Source organism: Vigna unguiculata, chromosome 7 (genome assembly GCF_004118075.2).
Source record: "Vigna unguiculata cultivar IT97K-499-35 chromosome 7, ASM411807v1, whole genome shotgun sequence".
Lineage (NCBI taxonomy): Eukaryota > Viridiplantae > Streptophyta > Magnoliopsida > Fabales > Fabaceae > Vigna > Vigna unguiculata.
This window is the reverse complement of record NC_040285.1, coordinates 23,087,063-23,110,384: the sequence shown is the minus strand read 5'-3', so window position 1 is coordinate 23,110,384 and position 23,322 is coordinate 23,087,063. Positions and strand designations below refer to the sequence as shown.

The 23,322-nt window shown below is 29.4% G+C and overlaps 2 protein-coding genes across 2 annotated transcripts; one reads left to right on the top strand and one right to left on the bottom strand.

The window, feature by feature from the left end:
- Window positions 1-872: 872 nt before the first annotated feature.
- LOC114192355 (E3 ubiquitin-protein ligase MARCH1-like) lies at window positions 873-3,324 on the bottom strand. The gene is made up of 7 exons (XM_028082054.1): window positions 3,130-3,324; window positions 2,977-3,048; window positions 2,672-2,739; window positions 2,169-2,298; window positions 1,403-1,483; window positions 1,207-1,311; window positions 873-1,086 (listed from the first exon to the last, which is right to left on the bottom strand). Exons 1-7 carry the CDS (start codon window positions 3,289-3,291, stop codon window positions 994-996), a joined length of 711 nt encoding a protein of 236 aa, XP_027937855.1. The 5' UTR covers window positions 3,292-3,324; the 3' UTR covers window positions 873-993.
- An 18,298-nt stretch (window positions 3,325-21,622) lies between these two features.
- Window positions 21,623-22,668, top strand: LOC114190273 (universal stress protein PHOS32). The gene is made up of 4 exons (XM_028079086.1): window positions 21,623-21,913; window positions 21,988-22,100; window positions 22,193-22,311; window positions 22,409-22,668. The coding sequence occupies exons 1-4, from the start codon at window positions 21,760-21,762 to the stop codon at window positions 22,482-22,484; spliced, it is 462 nt and encodes a 153-aa protein (XP_027934887.1). The 5' UTR covers window positions 21,623-21,759; the 3' UTR covers window positions 22,485-22,668.
- Window positions 22,669-23,322: the final 654 nt, after the last annotated feature.

The window sequence follows — 23,322 nt, the reverse complement described above, 5'->3', positions numbered from 1 at the left end:
AATCTAGTGAATTATGACACAATCTTTCATTTATAGTTGATTCTTAGTGATGTTATAATTAATTTATATCTTATTATTCATGCATGTACTAGTTTTTCATCATTTGCTTCATATTTGTCCTTTGTTCATTTATTTCCATTATTCATTCTCATATAAAATGTTTGTTGTGACTAGCAAGCTATCACTATGATTTTCAGACTTATTAATAGATGTATTTGAATATAAAAATTTGTTACTTCATTTTATGGGGCCAAAAAGGTGATTTACAAGTTTGATCTTAATTATATCAAAATAGATGTTAGTCCAAAAAATTGTATATTATAATAGAAAAAAAAGATGAAAATTTGAGAATAACAAATAATGTAAAAGTCATACTTTAATTTGATATGTTTTGTCAATATTAATTTTTTTTTCATTTAAAACAGTCACTCATATTTGATTATAATATATTTTACACTAATTACAATTTAATTTAAACTACTTTTAATATAAAGATAAAATGATAATTTTTTTCTTCTTATCAATTAAAATATTTTCTTAATTTATCAAATTCATCATTGATTAATTATTATAAATTTTTCTCTCATTTTCTGATCGTCTTCTTTCTTAGATCAAACAATTTCATGCACCTTCCAAATTAACTCCAACCAAAAACAAATAAATAAGCTTAAGAAAAGGAAAACTGTAGTTTTAAAATGTATAACAAATAATTAGTACGATAAGACAGACAGAACGTTATCTGACATGCCAGTTTTGTTTGTAGTGGAAGTGGCCATGTAATTTCAAGTTTTAACCAACAATTTGTAATTTCAAGTGTGGTTGTTTTATCTACCTGGGTTGGTAGGGAAAAGTAGAAATACGACAAAGCTATTTGCACTTCGATGGAAATTTCATTTCTTTTTTTCTACAGTAAATTTATGCCTCAAAATGGTAGAATTTGACAGAGCATCAGCATAATGCTCTGATACAAATCAAATCAAATCAAATTACAAGCTATGATTCTGAATGTCTTAAAATTGCATCATCATCTGCTCTCTCATTTTCTTCTTCATCTCCATCTGATATCGATGAGTCATCATCAGAATCCTGATAAGTAGAGGAACAATCATTTTTTAGTTGTGATTTCAGCATGTCACTCGTAATAATCCGATAAACAAAATACCCTAATAAAAAATATAAATGCATGAAAAAGAAAAACTTTAGAACCTGATGAAGATGATGATAACGTTTGATATTATTATGTATGGCTCCGATCGTCTTAATAATTATGTACATAGGTATAATAATCCCACTGGCCCTCAGTAAAAAAACCTACAAAATTAAAAATATCCAAAGTTAATTCAATGATTCACAAAGTAAATATTAATTTTAGTAGAAAACTTGAAATCAAGTCCTTACTTACCGTAAGAATTGTAAATGGATAATCTTCCATTCCATTCGTAAGCAGTGCAAAAAGATGTCTTACAAGCAAGATAAGAGTGAACTGCAAAATCAAATACAAATACCCACCGGTTATTTTAAACCAATTCTTTTTCCTTTTTGTACATTTTCAAAATTTTAAATATGTATATTTTTATTTGATGGTATTTTTTATGTAAGAGAATGAATTAGAAGATACTCTTATCATAAAATTGTTATGGTCATTTAATATGACTCTGAACAAAACCGCGTGCGGTAGTGGCGTGGCATTCCCATTAACAACGCATTCGCCGACTAAATCAAATTTAAACTAAAACACACTTTCAAAATCTGAATGGCCCAATTCCCATGTAACGGGTATAAATGCATTCACTACTCTGAATCCAGTTTCATACAATTGGCCCATTCCGGTGGCAATAATTGCATTCTACGGGTTTTTGACTCATTCATTCCCATTTCTAAAAATCAACCTCAGACCTATTAATCATGATTCAACACAAATAATCATGTTATGTACCACAATGCCAGTTGCCAATGCTACTGTTCAATGCCATTTACGAAAATCTTATGTTTAAGATTTACCATCACCCACTACTAAACAAAAAAAAAATCTAAACAAGAAGAAGAGTAGGTAGGACTGCCCAACGGCACTCTCAATAAATCCAGAGAAAAAGGTAAAACACTTAATACATTATAATTTTTTTAAAATATTTTGATTTTTTTTATTTTTACAAGTAAATAATGCTTACAGCTAAAGCCAGGGATCGACAACAAGCAGCGCTTCTATCTGCAGCATATGTGCATTCCGAGTAATTGTTTCCCTCAACTATTCTTGTGTTTAACGGTTCTTGTTCAGACATTGAAATTTGGAGGCTGTCCCTGTAATGTAATACACCAGGAACAACGTTAAGCAAACAATTCAAACTAACATTTTAGTATTTCTCAAATTCTTCTACAAATCATCAAGTAAAAAGCTTTCTGCACCTAAAAGATTAAAAAAATTGGGTTTGAGAGAAAAACAATGATGATCTTAGCTTAGTCCAGGAGCCACATTTTAGAAATTTGATACGATTAAGGCTAAATAATTAATTGCAAGACACATAAGCTCCCTTTGATTAAATCACACGCGGAAGAGGCGGTTTGAGACACGTTGCAACCAAGAAAATTAAAACTGTATTAAATAAATGGTTACATTCAAATTAATCATGTGACATATTCAATAAGGGAATTAAAATATGTAATTGGGGAATACCTAATGGTCATTGCTGCTTCAGCTATTTGCGATTTCTTCTGAACTGCTGAATATCCAGGTTCGTATTGCTGCAAAAACAAGGATATGAATGAAGGAGACAAGTTCGTGAAATAATATATGAACATTTCACTTAAGAAAATAATAATTGACCCAAAAGCTAAACAGAAAAAGGGATCGCAGACAAGTCCTTGTTTATCATTATCAACAAACGAGGATTACCAGCATTAGCATCAAGAAATCATGATCGATTGAAACTTGTGAGAAACAGAATAAAGAAACTTGTTCCAAAGCTTCATGGTTCATACCTGGAGACATATTTCACAAGTTGTGTTTCCTTTCTCGTTGCACCACGTCTGAATGCAGTCTCTGTGAGCAAACTGGAAAAAAAAAATACGAAGATGAGACGATTGTGGAAAGTAAAGTAAACACATACGAGGTTAAGAAAACCTGGATTTTACCTTAACTGTCCCCGAACAAGCACAAGGAGCTTCCAAGGTTTTGGTGCTCTCAAATTCTTCTTCATGACATATTCTACAGCGAGAAATCCCAGAAAGCGATTTCAAATCATCGACCAACAAGACAACTTCTTCCATGTTTCTAGCAATCACAGAGAGCTCCATTTCTCGTAAAATTTCAGCCTTGGTTTTCGAAGTCCGTTTAGAACTCTGTTTTCCTCTCTCCAAAATCTGAACTTTATATATAAAATTACACAGCACTGAACTTCCAATACTGCCCTCGTATGATTGTTAAAATAAATAAATCTGTCAATATTGATACAACCTTTTCTTCCTTATAGTTTCATCTCTATTTTTAATTACATTGTGGATAAATATATAGATTATATTATATTATTTGATCAACTATAATAAATTTGTTAACTAATATAATAATTACTTTTAATATTTAAAATTAACCCAATAGGAAATTGTGATTAATTGACCATATAAGAATGAATTAAAATTAAATATATTTTTTAATGTACTTGAGAAAAAATGAAGGGTAGATTTGACCCCATAAATTAGGGAAAGAGAAGTTGCAAGGCAGGGTCAAACAAAACCTCCTTTTGGAAGGCATGGAGGATTTATGAAAGTCAAAATTAAGAGAAAAAAGATAGAAGAACATTAATGTGTTCTAGAATTCCTTGCTTAAAGAAGGAGAACAAGTCATGGGCTATGGTAAATGAGACAAAGAAGAGATAAGCAGAAAGAAGAATGTTGCTAAATGCAACGAATTTTCTACCAGAGGTGTAACCTATTGAAGTTGCTGATTTCAACCAAGTATACTTTTATTTTCTTAACCTGTTAATGAACCAACAACAACGATACCCATTGATTATTACTAAATCATTTTGTAACAATAGTAGTTTTGGAGAGAAAAATGCATTGAATCTATCCTTTGGTGACAAAAATATACATTATAAATTTCGGTCGGGTACTGTGTATTATGTTTCTGTATATTCCTTGTTCTACCACTTGAACATGTTTTTCCTTTGTGAGATTATTTTTTCAGTTCACATTTCTGTGGTTAAATTAAAAAAATACTTAAAATATACATAAAATATAATAAAAAAATCCTTGATTATTCTTGTTGACTATGCATTCGCATTAAAATTATTATTGATTTAACAAAAAAATGTATAAACATAATTTGTTTTAGATGAAGTATAATTAATAAATGAAACTGTTAATCTTAAGCAAAATATCTTTCTGTCAAGCTGAGCACATAATAATGTTATTTCCTCTAGCAATGTATTTCTTCTATATTCACATTCTTAATACCTTGTGAAATACATAAGTAGTGTAAAATATATTGTTATTTGTTATAAAAGTTAAAATTTACTATATATGGTGATTTATGATTTAATGACATGTAAAATTATTTTATATTTTTATTACGCAACCTTTTTTCATAAACAAATGTATTTAATATCTTAAAAACACCGAGATACTCAGTATTTTATTCACTTAATAAGATAATTAATGGAAATATGGAATATGATTATCTAAAATTATTCTTATAAATTATAGATTTAATCAATGTGAGATTTTGATCACACAAATATCTAATCGTTTTAAAGTGAACAATTTACTATTCTATTCACATAAACATAATAAATTTTGAAGTGTATCAAATATCCCTATTGATTTTCTCATCATGTTCTAGGATCACTTTATTCATGCTCATTTTAGAGGAGCCAAACCCACTGGGTGTTGAGATTTAATTATATAAAGTTAGAGTAAAGTTAGTAATTTAGCCTTTAATAAAAAAAAAAGTGAAGATATTCATCTACAATAATAATATACATCAATTTCGAATAATATATAAATTGTTGAGCTTTTTAAGTTTATACTGCTTCTGTATTTTTGAATAAAAGTAATTAATGTTATATGTTTGTTATTTCATTTATTTCGTTTATATTATTGCAAAACCAAATTATATGCATAAATATGAAATACGTAATCATATTTTCATCGTAAAGAATGCATATGAACATTTTAACAATTTATTAATGAACAAGACAAGAACAACTTGCATTATAAATAAACCTTGTGATTGAAATTTCAGATTATCCTTTCTCTTTTAAAAAGGACGGCAAAAATGACAGAAGTAATTTGTGTTATTTGGTTTAGCACGTAAATCTAGCGGGTATTCTTTAACAATCAAAAATATTTTATAAAGACATTGAAGTGACACGAATAAGAAGAAAAGAAAGGGAAATGAAAAACTTGTTACATTTGATTATTCATTGCAAATAGCAAAAGGCTATGAGTGGATTTTGGAAGGGTAAAAAGTGAAAAGCCACGCCGCTACTTTTGTAAAAACATGCAATATCATATTCCTTCGAAACTGCCATGTCCAGATTTAAATCTGAGACCTACGATTCTTCACCAACGGTAACAAACAACCTGAGACAATCCAAATTTGAAATAGTGGGCCCCGCTGTTTCATTAGATTAATCCAAGCGCGTTCACCCAAATCCATACATAATTATCAACGGTGATTCGGCGGATCTATCATTTCTTTCTTTCTTTATCAAATGGGGAAGTGTAAAAGGAGACAGCGAGAGAGAAAATAATGTTATAAAAATATTATTTAAAATGATTTAACTAATAAATAAATAGTTGTAAGATAAAACTACGTGTGTCTAGTTTTATAATTTTGTTTATAAAAAAAAAAAAGGAAATGCATGCGCAGGCGTATAGAATTATGAATAATTGAGGGTTTGATCTCTTCACGTATATAGGTACAAATATTCCCCTCCTCTATCGATTTGCTCACCCACTTGATTTCAAATTTGTTACCATGGTAGAGAGATTATACTTTTTTTTTAAAAAGAATACTACAATAATATAGTTTCAGACGTTATTTGTTCCATATTATAATACGAGAGAAAAGTGAGGAATGTGTTTATGGTTTCTCTCTCTGGGTGGATTTATCCAACAATTGCGAAGCAATCTTGCCATATGGAAGCTTCTCAAATTCAAAAAAATATATATAAAAGTGAGACCTTTCTTTAGCTTTTGTCTAAGCATGTTATGAAGTGGGGTTCAATCATATGATATGGCTGAATTACAGCTGCATCCTGTTGACAATAAGCTAAATAGCAAACTAAATCCTGATATGCGCGTATAAGACATATTATGACCATATAACACTCAAATGTTTTGAATTTTTTTTTAACACCAACAAAAGTACTCTTATGCTACTTATTGCCTTCTTCACTCTAGATATAGGCAGTATAAAACGTTTCTACTTATTGCCTTCTTCACCTAAACCACCATCTCTTTAGTGTCTTCGCTCCTTGTAAGAAGTTCCATTAGCACCACATTGAAGTAATGAAATACATAATTTGCATCTTGATAGACTTTCATTTCCTTCCAATATCAATGAATTGTTGCCTTATTTAATCAATGCACAACGAAGATGCACAAAGGCGCGGAGGCAAGATGCGTCGTGGAGGCAGGGTGTGGTATTTGTGAGGCGGGAAAGGTAAAGTCGTCGCAGACGAGAACTAGGTGACCGACATTGAGTTGAATGGCACACCATACAATGTAGTTACATGGGTGGTGGTCACCACTCTAATCCTCGACGTTAGTCTCTCCTACTGGTAGCTTGTGCAACCACCTACATGATATGAAAGTTTTGACGAAACTTGGACTAAAATTATAGGGAAACCAAATTAGATTTGTTATATATAATTTTTCTTTACAACAAAAACTATTCATTTTTTTCTCTTCATTTCCTCTCCTTAAAACAAACACACATAATAATAGAATTCAAAAAAATATTATTATCATTCGCTATTATATCATGATACCAATTCATGAATACCATTTTAGATAAGTCATTCGTATCTCATCAATTTGAATTGGTGGTATTGTCAAATTTGATGTCGTTTTTCCGAGATCACGTTCTAATGAATTTTTAAATTCATTATATGTAACTTTGAGAACTTTAGAGATTTGTTTTATATTGTCTTAAATTCTTGGTTCTTATTAAATTTATCAAGTTTAGTTAGCTTAAATGCATTTCTTTTTCATCTTCATCACAAACCTTCTTCTTTGAAAAGAAGGAATCAATTTTTTTACTTTTTATCATAATCTTTCTAATAAAAATTTATCACATCTCACCTATTTAGAAAAAATAAAATTTATATTCACAAATCACAATGCAAAACATAACAAAACTCATACTACTTTAATTAAATAAGCAATACCGTATAAATTCAAAACTTAAAAAAAAATTTACCAGGTAGCGAAAAACACAAAATCTCTAAATTTCATAATTAAGGGTTATAATAATTTAGGAAAAATTATAATTAGGGTTCATACCAATTTCATAAAAGAATCCCTAAAATCATAATTAGAGTTTATATTAATTTGGGATAAACTTAATTTGGAAGAAACATCCTAAAAAGAATAATAAACTAACATACATAAATCTTAATAAGATACTAACCTTGATTTGTGAGAGATCATGCAAGAATGTATACATGAATCTCAATCTATGTGTTTCCAACCTCTATTTCCCAACCTATCTCTTTGTATTTATCTCTCTTCACACACTTTCACGATAATTTACATGGTGGAAAGATATTATAGTCAGAAAAAAAAAACCTAATCTCTTTTATAAATTAATGTCTCTATTAAATTTTTTTATTTTATCTTTTATTATAATTTTCCATAATATAAATAATATATAATATAATTTTAAAAAATATATAAATATATATAAAAAAATTCAAAAAAAAATGGGGGAGTTGTGGCTCCCCTTGTCATATCTTAGTTCCGCCATTGGTAGAGGAAGAGTCTCGTAAACCAAAATTACATTTAGATTCTTATTAAAAAAATAAATAAAGTGACACTAAAAATAATTTCAAATGAAACATTATAAATAGAGCAGGTGGTGGAGATTAGTGTTAGTGTAGGGGCCATGACCCACTTGATTTTTTTTTTTAAATTATATGTAATATATATTATATTAATATAAATTAAATTACGAAAAATTTATTTCTTTTATAAAATACTAGCATAAACACAGACATTGTCGCGTCTGTGTGTATACTAATTGAGAGGTGCTTTCACACATGGAAAATACAGATTGTGGTTTTATCGGAGAAGAAGGAAGGAGAGGAAGAAAGAGGAAGAGGCGCTCGCCTGCGAAGGCGAAGCCGGATACTAAATACTTGAACACCTATCGGAGTGTTATGCACCAACATCTACAGAATGCTGTGAAGAGTAATGTTGTCGGAGATATTGACACCTCCGTTGCACAGGTGCATCTATTCCTCAAGGTAGTTGCATTGGTGAAGGATCAAAACTAGAAGTTTTCGTCCGTGGTTGCACAAAGTTTAGCTGTAATTCTCGTAGGCATTGCAAACCTTGGTATTCCTCAATTAGTTGGTGCGACTTACGGTAATGTAGTTCCTGGGGAAGGATTAGTCATAAATAACATGGCTCCCCCTTTAACTGGTAACGCGACTCCCTCCTTAATCGATGGATTGATTGTCGATTTAGAGGAGGGTTTTGGAGTCAACCGTAACCCAAATCCTAATATTTTCCCCTGATTCACTCTCTGACGGTTGACGGCCACGTCTGCAGCCACACTCAAGTTCGTCTATTCTTTCATTTCTTTTAATTTTAATTTTTAATTTATTTCATTTTTTAACCTATAATTTTTTAAATTTGTAGGTTCGGGGATGAAAAAAGAAATACATAAATGCATGAACCTTTCTTACTATGCTTTAAATTCAAATACCCTGCCAATCCCAACAGAACGAGAGGTGCTTTCACATATAGAAAATATAGATCGTGGTTCTGCAAGAGAAGAAGGGAGGAGAGGAACAAAGAGGAAGCGACGATTGTCTGCGAAGGCGGAGCCGGATCCTAAATACTTGAACACTTATCAGAGTGTTATGCACCAACATCAACAGAATCTTGTGAAGAGTAATGTTGCTAGAGATGTTGACACCTCTATCGCACAAGTGCATCTATTCCTCAAGGTAACTGCATTGGTGAAAGATCAAAACCATAAGTTTTCATCTATGGTTGCAGAAAGTTTAGCTGCAGCTACAGTTCCCATCGGCGTTGCAAATCTAGGTAATCTTCAATTAGTTCGTGTGGCTACTAGCACCAATTACGGTAACATAGTTCTCGGGGGAGGATTTGTCATAAATAACATGGCTCCCCCTTTAATCGGTAATGTGACTCCCCCCTTAACCGATGGATTGATCGTCGATTTGAAGTAGGGTTTTGGGGTCAAGCCTAGCCCTAATCCTAATATTTTCCCCTGATTCACTCTATGACCACTGACGGCCATGTTGGCGACCACACTCAAGTCCGTCTATTCTTTCATTAATTTTAATTTTAATTTTAAATTTATTTTATTTTTTAACCTATAATTTTTTAAATTTGTAGAGGTTTGGGGATGAAAAAAGAAATACATAAATACATGAAGCTTTCTTACTATGGTTTAAATTCAAATACCCTGCCAATCCCAGCAGAACAAGAGGTGCTTTCACACATCGAAAATACAGATTGTGGTTCTGCTAGAGAAGAAGGGATGAGAGGAACAAAGAGGAAGAGGCGCGCGTCTGCAAAGGCGAAGCCGAATACTAAATACTTGAACACCTATCGGAGTGTTATGCACTAACATCTGCATGATGCTGTGAAGAGTAATGTTGTCGGAGATGTTGACACCTCTGTCGCGCAGGTGCATCTATTCCTCAAGGTAGCTGCATTGGTGAAGGATCAAAACCAGAAGTTTTCATTTGTGGTTGCAGAAAGTTTAGCTGTAGCTGCATTCCCGTCCACGTTGCAAATCTTGGTATTCCTCAATTAGTTGGTGCGATTGCCACAACAAATTACAGTAATGTAGTTCCCAGGGGAGGATTAGCCAAAAATAACATGGCTTCCCCTTTAACCGGTAATGTGACTCCCTCGTTAATGGATGGATTGATCATTTATTTGGAGGACGGTTTTGGGGTCAAACCTACTCCCTAATCCTAATATTTTCCCACGATTCACTCTATGACGGTTGACGGCCATGCTGGCAGCCACACTCAAGTCCATTTATTCATTCATTTCTTTCAAGTTTAATTTTAAATTTATTTTATTTTTTAATCTATAATTTTTTAAATTTGTAGGTTCAAGGATGAAAAAAGAAATACATAAATACATTACCTTCCTTACTATGGTTTAAATTCAAATACCCCACCAATCCCAACAGAACGAGAGGTGCTTTAACACATGGAAAATACATATTGTGGTTCTGTCGGAGAAAAAGGGAGAAGAGGAACAAAAAGGAAGAGGCGCTCGTCTACGAAGGCGGAGCCGTATACTAAATACTTGAACACCTATCAGAGTGTTATGCTCCAACATCTGCAGAATGCTGCGAAGAGTAATGTTGTCGGAGATGTTGACACCTCTGTCGTGCAAGTGCATCTATTCCTCAAGGTAGCTGCACTAGTTAAGGATCAAAACCAAAAGTTTTCATCTGTGGTTGCAGAAAGTTTAGCTGCAGTTGTAGTTCACGTCGGCGTTGCAAACCTTGGTATTCCTCAATTAGTTGGTGCGACTGCCACCACCAATTATGGTAATGTAGTTCCCGGGGGAGGATTAGTCATAAATTGTTAAAAAATAGATCTGTCTAATCACCTTAACCACAAGGGGATCTGAATTGATTAATAGCTTTTACTGGTTTAAGATGAATCTTGAAAAGATCTTTAGGTTTTAAAGCTCAATTAATCAATTACACAGTTCTAGGTTAATGGACTGTTTAAATCAATCAAGAAGGATTAAGAGAGAGAAGAAGGAATCAAGACACACAATTTATACTGGTTCGATTCAAGGCGAATCTACATCCAGCCTTCTCCTAAGTAACACACTTAGGAGGATTCCACTAAACAGAAAGGTTCCAAGAATTACAAGCACACCTATGTAATTCTAACCCCCAAAACCCAAGAACTTGATTCAACAATCAAGAACTCCCCCTAGGAGCAATGCATCCACACAATTGCACCTAGGTCCACACTTCAAACACTGAAGCAACTGTAATCAAAAATACAGAAAACAAAACAAGAAACGAATACACCTAAGCTGTGCAAATTTGACTTGATGCTCCTTGAATCAAGCAAGATCCATCATGGTAGAATAAACCATCAATTCTTCTTGGATCTGTACTTGAGTTATCTTGCAGAATCTTCTGAAACTTTGTGTCTCTCAGATGGCTCTATCTCAGATGAAAACTGCGTGATCTTTCTGATTTTTTCCAGACCCAAAATAGATTCCAGAACAGCTTTTATACAAAGGTTTTTGCTGTCACTAATTTGATTAGCAATTTACCTAATCGATTATCGTGAGTATATTTTCACTTACTTTGTACCATACTCACAGCTAATCCATTAGTTAAAAAACTAATCATATGCAGAATTACACAGCAGGCCTAAAATACCATTTGATAAAGAGAAGCTAATTGCCTAATGCATATCCTAACTGGACCAAGCTATGTTTTATCCTAGATAAGTAGACATCATCAAAATCATTCTTCATTCATAGGTGAAGTAGCTCCCCCTACCAACATAAATAACATGGCTCCCCATTTAACCAGTAACGTGACTCCCTCCTTAACCAATGGATTGATCTTCAATTTGGAGGAGGGTTTTGGGGTCAACCCTAACCTTAATCCTAATATTTTCCCTTGATTCACTCTATGACGGTTGATGGCCACACTTAGAGATGGCAAATAAACCCGTGCCCGTGGGTATCACCCGAACCCGTCCCCGTTTTGACAGGGAATCCCCGCTTTGACTGGGTATGGGTAATACCCGAAATTTTCAACTGGGGATGGGGATGGGGATGGGAATATATATATACCCGCCCAAATACCCGTCCCCGCTTAAATTACTAAACTATTTATAATTTATTAAATAATCTAAAAAATATATATAAATAAATAATATATTTACACATAAAATATAATATAATATAATATAATATAGTATATATACATATAAATAAAATATACTTTTATATATATATATATATATATATATATATATATATATATATTTACACATATACATGTAATATAATATAATATAATATAATATACATATAATATATATACATAATAATATAATATAATATATATAATATATACGTATAAAACAAATTAATCATTTAACTAGTGAGATCTTTTATAAACAAATTTATAACATTACAAATTTATAAAAATTTAAAAGAAATATATATATATATATATATATATATATATATATATATATATATATATATAAAAGCATAAAATATCTACGCATATACATATAATATATATACATAATAATATAATATATATTATTATATTTATATTATTATATAATATAATATAATATATACTTAAAATAAATATATATCTATAAAAAAAAAAAAATATATATATATATATATATATATATATATAAACATAAGATATCCACACATATAATATATATACATAGTAATAATAATATAATATATAATATAATATAATATATATAAATAATTATATATATATAAACATAAGATATCCACACATATAATATATATATACATAGTAATATAATATATAATATAATATAATATAATATAATATAATATATATATATATATATAATATATTTCTCATTCTCTTTGTTTTTTGTTATATAACATATTAGCAATTGCTTCAGTTTTAGATCCAAGGTACAAGATGGACATGTTAGAATATTATTTTTATAAATTGTATGGTAATGATTTTGATCTGAAACTTAGTAGGATTCGTCAAATGTGCTATGATTTGGTTTTGGAATATCAATCAAAAAAGAATGAAACTTCCTCTTATAGAGCTACATCATTGGAGTTGGGAAAGGATGTTGATAATGATGCGAATGAATTTTTAGAGTTTATGGCAAAAAAGAAAAAATCTAGAACTACAATTATGAAAACAGAGTTGGATTATTACTTGGAAGAAGATAATTTGCCGGTTACACAAGAATTTGATATCCTATCATGGTGGAAAACAAATGGGTTAAAGTTTCCAACCCTTCAAGCAATTGCAAGGGATGTTTTAGCTATTCCAATAACAACTGTAGCTTCTGAATCTGCTTTTAGTACTGGTGGTCAGATATTAACTTCTCACCGTAGTCGACTTCATCATATTACTATAAAGGCTTTGATGTGTACAAGAAGTTGGATATGGAACTCAAACCATCTAGGTAAGTTACTCAAATTTATTAATATTTTTTGTTAGTATTTTTTGTGAATTCTCATCTAATATTCTACATTTGGTGTTTGTAGGTGTTAAAAAATTAAAAGGAAAAGATGTTCTCATGAGTGAAAATGAATCTGATGAAGAAGGTACATTATATTCTAGTAATTAAAATTTTCAATTTCAATTATTATATCATATCTAATTTTTCATTTTTTTTCTATGTGTAGGTGGATCGAATGCAAATGAAACCACTGATCATTTGTAAAATTAATAAATATTTTGGTTATTATAAAATTTTAGTAATGTGTAATTTTTTAGCTTTTATATAATTATTTGAATTTTATTTAGTTGTTATTTGATACTTTAATTTGAGATTTATACTATTATAATATTTTTCTTAATATTTGACATCATGAAAATCAAAAAGAGTATGTTATTTTAATATTGAATATTTTGATAGTATCATGATTCCGTTGGTGTGATTTTTAAATTTTTTTTATAAAAAATATTTAATTGATATATGGAACAATAAAAAAATGGGTATGGGTATGGGTATAAGAAAATACCCGTTACCCAGTGGGGATGGGGATGGGTCAAAAGTTGTATACCCGTTGGGTTTGGGGATGGGGATGGGGATGAATTTTTATTATGGGGATGGGGATGGGGATGGGATCATGATACCCGTACCCGCCCCGCCCCGTTGCCATCCCTAACACTCAAGTCCGTCTATTCTTTCATTTCTTTTAATTTTAATTTTAAAATTATTTTATTTTTTAACCTATTATTTTTTAAATTTGTAGGTTCGGGGATGAAAAAATAAATACATAAATACATGTACTTTTTTACTATGGTTTAAATTCAAATACTCCGCCAATCCTAACAGAACGAGAGGTGCTTTCACACATGGAAAATACAGATTATGGTTCTGCTGGAGAAGAAGGGAGCAGAAGAACAAAGAGGAAGATGCGCTCGTATACGAAGGCGGAGCTAGATACTAAATACTTGAACACCTATCGAAGTGTTATGCACCAACATTTGTTGTATGTAGTCATTCCATCCAACTCAGTCCTCCTGGCCACAGTCCTTGAGTACTTCCTCCATGGCCTTCCATGGAAAATTTATATATATTTATAAAATATATATAATTATATATGATATTGTAATATCACTAGTTTAATATAAAAAATAAATTTATATTTATTAAAAATATAGTGGAATAAAGGAAGAAAAGTATAACGGTTAATAAATAAAAAAGATGAAGAAAATAATTGTTAGAATTATAGAAAACATGTAAAAATAAATGTTAGTCTTTAAAAGTAAATAAATAATTATATTGTAAATAGTAAATTAAAAATAAGTAACTGTGGACATAAAAGAGATCCTCTTGATATATATTTGTTAGAATAGATTTTCAGAAAACATGTAAAAATAATTGTTAGTCTCTAAAAGTAAATAAATAATTATATCGTAAATGATAAATTAGAAATAAGTAAGTGTGAACACAAAAGATATATATTTGTTAGAATAGATTTTTAGAAAACATGTAAAAATAATTGTTAGTCTCCAAAAGTAAATAAATAATTATGTTGTAAATGGTAAATTAGAAATAAATAAGTGTGAACACAAAAGAGAATTTATATATATATATATATATATATATATATATATATATATATATATATATATAACTTTTAATGTTAATAAATAATAAAACATAAAATTAAATATAATAAAGAATAAACAAAATTCTTAAGATATATTTTATATTCTCTTTCATTAGTTTCTCACATATTCTTAATCTCACATGTTTTACATGTTTTTATTTGTTTATGAAGAAAACTATGAACTTATACACAAATTCATTCCTTTTATTCTTGTTTCTCATAAAAGGGGTAACTTTTTATTTATCTCACTTGATAGTGAAATATTAGTTTAATAAATAGTATTTTTTATTTAATATCTTTTTGTAGATTTTTTTTATGAATATAGAAGGAAACATTGTGTCCTATATGTTTTTTCATGACTTTTTTTACTGGGACTTGATTATCAACAATTTTTCTTTGGTTAAATCATTCCAGAGGTTCCCATTTTTGTAACGAAATCTAAAGTACATTCCCCATTTTTATTTGACTCAATTGAGTCTCTATTTTGGAAAATTTGTTGTAATTACGTCCTTTCCGTTAGTAGTACATTAATGGTGTCAACTATGTGCCACTTGTCACCACGTGATTTTTTTTTAATTTTTATTTTAAAAAAATTGACACGTGTCAATCTAGCATTGTGCCACGTGTCAATCTAGCATTGTGCCACGTGGCAGAGATAGTGTGATGTGGCAGTGATAGTGCTACATGTCACTATTGGATGTAAAAAGTCTCAATGTAGTCTCTGTATTTGTTATTTTGTCTCAATTTTGTCCCAATTTGTTTAAAACTGAATCATTTTCATCCATATATCAAATTTAATTTTTATATAAATTTTACAATGGTATTTTTATTATAATTAGTATTTTTAACAAAATTAAGTTTATTTAAATGCATATTTTGCACTGATATTTACTTAAATTTTGTTTTAAATATTTATATATCTACTAGTGTAAACACAGGCGCTATCGCGCCTGTGTGTACACATTTTTTTGAATTATATTAATAATTGATGATGTTGTAATGTTATTAAGTTAATAAATAAAATAAAAGTATATTTATAAAAATAAAATAAAATGTACGGAGAAAATAAGAGAAAAATAACTGTTGATGAATAGTAGGAGAAAAAAAGAAAAAGGAGATAAGTAAATAATTTTATAAAAACTTATACAAATAACCATTAATTTTTAAAAATTTAATAAATAATTAAATTATAAAGGGTAAAGTTGGAATTATGAAATGTGGACACAAAAGAGGGAATCCCCTTTATATATAGTTATAGATAATTTATGGATAAATGTTAGAGTTGCTTTAAAAAAAACTTTATAAATTCAAATATAAAATTTTAAAACAATTTTATAACAATTTAAAATAAATATATTTATTTAAAATTTTACAATTCAATTTATAAATTTGTTATTTTTAAACCAATTCTAACATTTGTCTATAAATTATTGATATATAAATATTTGAAACAATATTTAAATAAAGTTCAATGCAAAATATATATTTAAATAAACTTTTTTTTTAAATATTAATTATAATCAAAATACCATTGTAAAATTTATATAAAAATTAAATTTGATATAGGGATGCAATTTATTCAGTTTTAAAAAAATTAGGATCAAATTGAGACAAAATAACAAATACATAAACTACATCAAGACTTTTCACAACCTATAGTGACACGTGACACTGTCACTACCATATCACACTATCTCTGCCATGTAGCACAATATCATATTGACACGTGGCAATTTTTTATTTATTTATTTTTTAAATTATAACAAAATTTAAAAATTATAAAAAAAAACACGGGTTGACACGTGGCACATAATTAACACCTTTACTACACTACTAACGAAAAGAACCTGATTGCAACAAATTTTCTAAAATAGGGACTCAATTGAATCAAATAAAAATGGGGGGACTTACTTGAGATTTCGCTACAAAAATAAGGACCTCTAGAATGATTTAACCTTTTTTCTTTTAATAATTAAGTCTCTCAATTTCTTATTAGATTTTGAAAAAAAAATAACTTAAAAAAAATAGGTATATAAATAAAGAGTAAAAGAATAGATTCATTCTTTAAAGATGATATAAAGAAAGATACTCGTGAAGAGGTAAACAAGACAAATTCTACTTATTTTCACATATTTTGAATTCTCCACATATTTTGAAAGGACAATACTAAAACTTCAATTATTAAATTAGAGAGATTATTTTTTAAGATTCTAATAATTACACGTGCATGTGAAGATTTTTATATTACCTCTTTGAAACATATCTAAATTTTGAGTATATTATTGTATTCCCTCTAAAACTTGGCCAAGATACACTGCTGAATGGAATTCCCTAAAATAAGTTTTAAAACCCCTTCTTTTAAAAGACACCAAAGTCACAATTATTGTAGTTTTGATTTGAAAACTTGACTTTTTTTATTATATTAAAATTTTTATTTAATTTAAACAATTACTTTTATGTGGTAAATTATGTTTTATAATTATGGAGATTTATAAAGGGTAAGAGTTGATAGGTTGTTGTAAACTGTGGTAGTGTGGTGGTGGTTGATACGGAAGTTATTCGGTTAGATAAGAGAACGCCATCAACGTTTGAGTATGGTTTAAGCGAGGCATGTATGGATGAAAAATTGTGCTCCTACAAAGAAGGGAACAAAGCATTCGCCCAATGTTTGGAAATTTAACTGTTTTGATTGGGAGTGAGAATAAGAAGGCATGATAGCAAACTGAAGATTGATGTCTTACCCTCAAAGTTGATGCAAATATCATTTACAATTAGGGTTGGTTATAATTGAGCATTTGGAAAGGAGCATATAGGCTAATTAATGTATCTTAGTTTGATTGGTAATTGCTAGGCCTTCACACTCCTTCACTTCAATCGTTGTTCCACTACTCAACACTCTCATGCTCAATTCAGCCCAATCAAGGTAATTAATATTTCCTAAACTCTACCCAACGAGATAAGGGTTATATATATATATATATATATATATATATATATATATATATATATATATATATATATTAGTGGAACTTGGACAAAAAATTCAGAGGTGCCAAATTAAATTTGTTACATATAATTTTTTTTAGTTAGAATTTTTTTTTTCATTTTTTCTCTTCATTTCTTCGGCTTAAAACAAGCACACATAATAATAGAATTCAAAAAAATATGACTATCATTTGTTATTATATCATGATATAAACCATGAATACTATTTTGATAAGCCCTTCGTACCTCATCAATTTGATTTATTATCAAATTTGAGGATGTTTCTCCCGGATCGTGTTCTAATGAATTTTTAAATTCATTATATGTAACCCTAGAAATTTTAGAGATTTGTTTTTCATTGTCTTGAATACTTGGTTCTCATGAAATTTTTTAAGTTTAGTTAATGTAAATGTTTTTTTTTTCGTCTTCATAACAAGCCTTCCTCTTTAAAAAAAATCAATTATTTTACTCTTTATCATACTCTTTCTAATCTAAATTTATCACCTCTCACCTATTTAGAAAAGGAAAATTTGTATTCACAAATCACAATTATCACGATGCAAAACATAATAAAATTCATATAACTTTAATTAAATAAGCAACATTATATAAATTCAAAACTTTAAAAAATTTACCATAGGCAGCAAAAAACATAAAATCCCTAAATTTCATAATTAAGGGTTATAATAATTTGGAAAAAATTATAATTAAGGTTCATACAAATTTCATAAAACAATCCCTAAAATCAAAATTAGGATTTATACTCATTTGGAATAAACTTAATTTGGGAGAAACATCCTAAAAAGAATCATAAATTTAACATATATAAATTATAAGAAGATACTAACCTTGATATGTGAGAGATCATCCGAAAATATATACTTCAATTTCAATCTATGTGTTCTCCAATCTCTGTTTTCTAATCTATCTCTTTGTATTTATTTCTTCTCACACATTTTCATGATAATTTACATTATGGAAAGTTCTTATTATAGATAGAAAAAAAAAACTCTAATCTTTTTTATAAATCAATGTCTCCATTGAACTTTTTATTTTATCTTTTATTATAATTTTTCATAATATAAACTTAATATAAATAATATATAAATATAATTTTAGAATATATATAAAAAATAAATTTAAAAAATTTTGGGGGAGTCGTGGCTCCCCTTGTCATTGAGTAGGTCCGCCGTTGTATATGTTACTATCACCTAATATTTTTACGCTACACTCTCAAATTTCATGATAATCAATTCTTTTAGAGAGAACGATATGAATCTAACTTGTATGTGAAAGATTTGCGATTTTTAATTCAAAAATTTAAGATAATAAATTTATAGATCTACATTTTTATTTTTATATAGTATTCGATTTTTTCAGTTTCGTCAAATTTTTTTTATCAAATCTAAAACAACAAATTTAAGGGAGTTAGAGGATTAAAACTATATACTACCTCAAAAGGATTTATTTGAGTAGTAGAATGAATTACCCTATTTTATGCAAACTCCACATGAGGTAATTCCAAGTTTTCAAATTCTTATTTACAAAATATCTAAGAAGTTGAGACAAAGTTTTATTTATCATTTAGATTTGTCTAATTGTCTCATGATGACGAGTTTCGTACCCACAGATAAGTAATAGTTGGCATCCTCAAGTATTTATTATCCATAGGTACTTTAATAATCGTCGTTTATAGATAGGTCAAATGCGAGCATCATACTATCTGTACGCGCGAGTATCCGTTATTCACCAAAAGTTAAAATTAAAATTCAATTTATGTCTTATAAGTTACATTTAATTAAAATTAAAATTTAATTTAATTTATATTTTATTAAATTAAATTTAATTAAAATTATATTTTTATTTTTATTTAATTTAATTATTGTTTTATATCTTTTTGTAATTTAATTTAAATTTAAAAAAAATTAAAAAAATATTTTTCTTTAAATATCTGTAGATATATACATATGAGTAACCGCAAATTTTAAAATACTCATAAATACTTTTTAATCGGATATCCAATAAATAAATAAGCAAATAACAAGTGAATTTTTTTTTCCGGATAAAATATTATTTGTGACCGATCAGTTATCATTTCTAATGACAAGTTATAGAAAAGAATAATTTTGTACCTAATTTACTCCAATAACACTTTTCAAAAATAATTAACAAATTTTACATCTCTATAAAAGTTACATTTAGACTTAAATTTCTAGCCCAAGACTTCCTTCTTCTGTTCAAACTACCTGAGACTGGTGAGTTAACTGTCTGAACGCTGGGTAAAAACAGCACAAAATAGGGATCAGATTAAATTATACAGTGCCCTTACAAAAAGTAGATGGCATTTATTGGTGAATGAGTCAAATCCTTTTGATCCTTGGCTCTTTTTTATCGGGCAATATTTGTTTTTTTTTTCTTTTTCCTGGTTTTAAAGAAAGGCAACTGCGCAAGGAAAATAAGTTGGGATTAGATTGTATTTTGATGGGTTTAAATTCAGCCAATTTATTAAGTTAAATAGATAACAAAACGCGGTACCCACCGGAATCGACACACGCGTCTCTCTCAACTTCATAAACACGGCTACCTCTGGATAATGACATACCACAGAATTATGCACCTAGTCACCATATGAACCCAAGTAAAACCTACTAAATACTTCTAAATTAACATATGACAAATTGAAATCTAAAAATAATATATTTGAAATTTTTAATTTTGATATTAATAAAACTATATATATTTTTAGAAAGTATTACATAAGTTTAGGTTTATTTCTTGATATATCCTAAATGTATTTTCTTCTCAATAAATATGGTTCAGTGAAGATTATAATTTCATTAGGATTGTTCTCCCGAAATTATGATATTATTAAGTTTTGAGAACCACTTGATTAAGTAATATAAATAAAATTATCTATGTTAATTAAGCATGTGCATTGTTTTATATGGAGAATTTAAGTTTAAGTTGTGAAACTAGGTTTCAAAGCATTTATCTGTGTCGACAAGTTACTGTCGTGAGACTGTTCCAGAGATAGAGCTTTTCATAATTGTGAACGCGACACCATCGGTTGTTAATTTGAGTTTCCTCTATCTTAGCTAAGATTGTTATGTACGTTTTCCACAGCCAATAAAAATCAACAACCTATTCAACTCACTCTCATGCACATCAATTATTGTTCTCTTTTTCTTTTCTTTTTTTTCACAACAATTTGTTTTTTTCATCTATTCGAACTAAATAAAATCAAAGATATTAAGGGTGGCATATCTGAAAAAAAAAAATTCCACTCATATTTTGTTTAAGACGTTGATGCGCCTTATATGGATAATTTTAAAATTGAAACTGAAGGATACTTGCAATTTATAAAATAAAAGTGACGTTTAATTAAATTTGTGTAATTAATATTATTTGTTATAATTTGATTTCATCCATCTAACTTTTGTTTGCTAGCTTACGCTTTTTAACACTGTCGATTTGAAAACTAGAGCACAGAAACCATGTGCTGTGTTTTGTTTGTATTCATGATTCAGTAGATTAGAATTCAAAGGTTTAAACAACACCAAAGACTATTCTAAAAAGCGCATGAGCAGTGAGTGACGCTATAAAGTGCAACCCCACTTCATCCCTTTTAACTATTATTCAAACCAACAACATTTCTGAACACAGAAATAGAAAAGTTCGCACCTTGCAGAGAGAAATAAAGAAATAGAAAAGATGAAAGAGAGAAAAATTGTGGTGGCTGTGGATGAGAGCCAAGAGAGCATGTATGCACTGTCTTGGTGCATCACCAATCTTGTTTCTGATACCAACAAGCTCGTGCTTCTTTATGTTAAACCACCCTCTGCTTTCTACTCCTTGGATGCTGCAGGTTACTTCATTAATGACACTTTCTTATTATGTATTCATATTGTTTGCACCTTATCTTACAATCATGTTTTGCAGGGTATATATTTTCCAATGATGTTATTGATGCTATGGAAAAGTACAGTATGCACTTGGTTAACTCAGTGATGGAAAGAGCTGAAGCTACATGTAGAGATTTGAAGGCTACAAATGTAGATCCACCTTACATATCTTGATTAGTCCTTTTGGGGGGGTTTGGTTTCGCCGTTCTGTTTTTGATTCTCTGAAATTGGTGATTTTGCAGGTGAACATGGAGAGGGTAGTTGGTGTAGGAGATGCGAAGGATGTAATATGCAGTGTGGCGAAGAAACTAGAGGCTGATACCTTGGTTATGGGAAGCCATGGCTATGGATTCTTTAAGAGGTAAAGTTTGATTACAAAGTTTATTTTTATTTTATCTGTGTTTGGAGGCAGCTGAAAATTTTGATGAGTTAATCGGATTGTTGGGTGTAATTTGCAGGGCAATCCTTGGAAGTGTTAGTGATCACTGTGCAAAACATGCAGAGTGTCCGGTTGTAATCGTGAAGCACCCATAAGAGAGATTGGTTTTCTGGACATAGCTTTAACTACTTCATGAGTGTATCTTCTTGCTGCCTATAGTTTGTGTATATAAGTTTTACTTTTGTTTTATATTTTTGCTGTGGTTGAATCGTGATATAGGTTGTGTTCCTAAGGTTGGAAATCATGAAATGACATCAACGTGTGCTTTTGCAAAGTGAATCAGGTTTAGCCACAATAAGCAATCTCAGATCCTCGAAGCTAACTATTTTAATTAACCATTTGAGACTAATTGATTTTGAGAAGTTGACTACAAGTACTTAGTGGAATAATAGAGTGAACAAATGACAAATTCCTTAGAATATATATCAATTTGTAAAATCAAACTTACTCTTATTTAGACAAAATAAATTGAATTTATGGTATAGAATTTCTGATAACAAATTTTAAATGAATATGGATGGAGAAGGTTGATATCAATAACTCATAAAACAATCATACACTATTTTCAATTTAAAATTTTAAAATAATAAATTTACAAATTTTTGTTATTAATTAAGTTTTGAATGTATTAGTAAACTTCATACCTCAATTTCTAAAAAATAAAAGGGGTTGTTGCTTAATAAATTTGCAGGTGGCGTGCTGCATTGTTAAGTACAAAAAAGTCCCTCCAATTATTGCATACAGTAACTAATCCTAACTGAAGAGACGTGAATGCAAGGGCTTGTGATATTGGACTTTGGAAAAGCAAATGCCTATTGCTTCCTGCACCCCTATAGACATTAACTACACTCTCGTGGTAACTGGAAAAGACTCAAATACCTTCACCAGTGCATCACACATTGTTGTTGCTGTTGCTGCCACGGCATTGATGTC

Bases quoted from the DNA above. Each gene is read 5' to 3' on its own strand.
- LOC114192355 (XM_028082054.1), bottom strand. From the start codon at position 3,291: ATGGAGCTCTCTGTGATTGCTAGAAACATGGAAGAAGTTGTCTTGTTG. The intron at 2,740-2,976 runs GTATGAACCATG...TTGTTTTTGCAG, and splicing joins CTTGTGAAATATGTCTCCAG to CAATACGAACCTGGATATTC. The intron at 1,484-2,168 runs GTAAGCATTATT...TTGATTTTGCAG, and splicing joins GTCGATCCCTGGCTTTAGCT to TTCACTCTTATCTTGCTTGT.
- LOC114190273 (XM_028079086.1), top strand. From the start codon at position 21,760: ATGAAAGAGAGAAAAATTGTGGTGGCTGTGGATGAGAGCCAAGAGAGC. The intron at 22,101-22,192 runs GTAGATCCACCT...GTGATTTTGCAG, and splicing joins GAGATTTGAAGGCTACAAAT to GTGAACATGGAGAGGGTAGT. The intron at 22,312-22,408 runs GTAAAGTTTGAT...TGTAATTTGCAG, and splicing joins GGCTATGGATTCTTTAAGAG to GGCAATCCTTGGAAGTGTTA.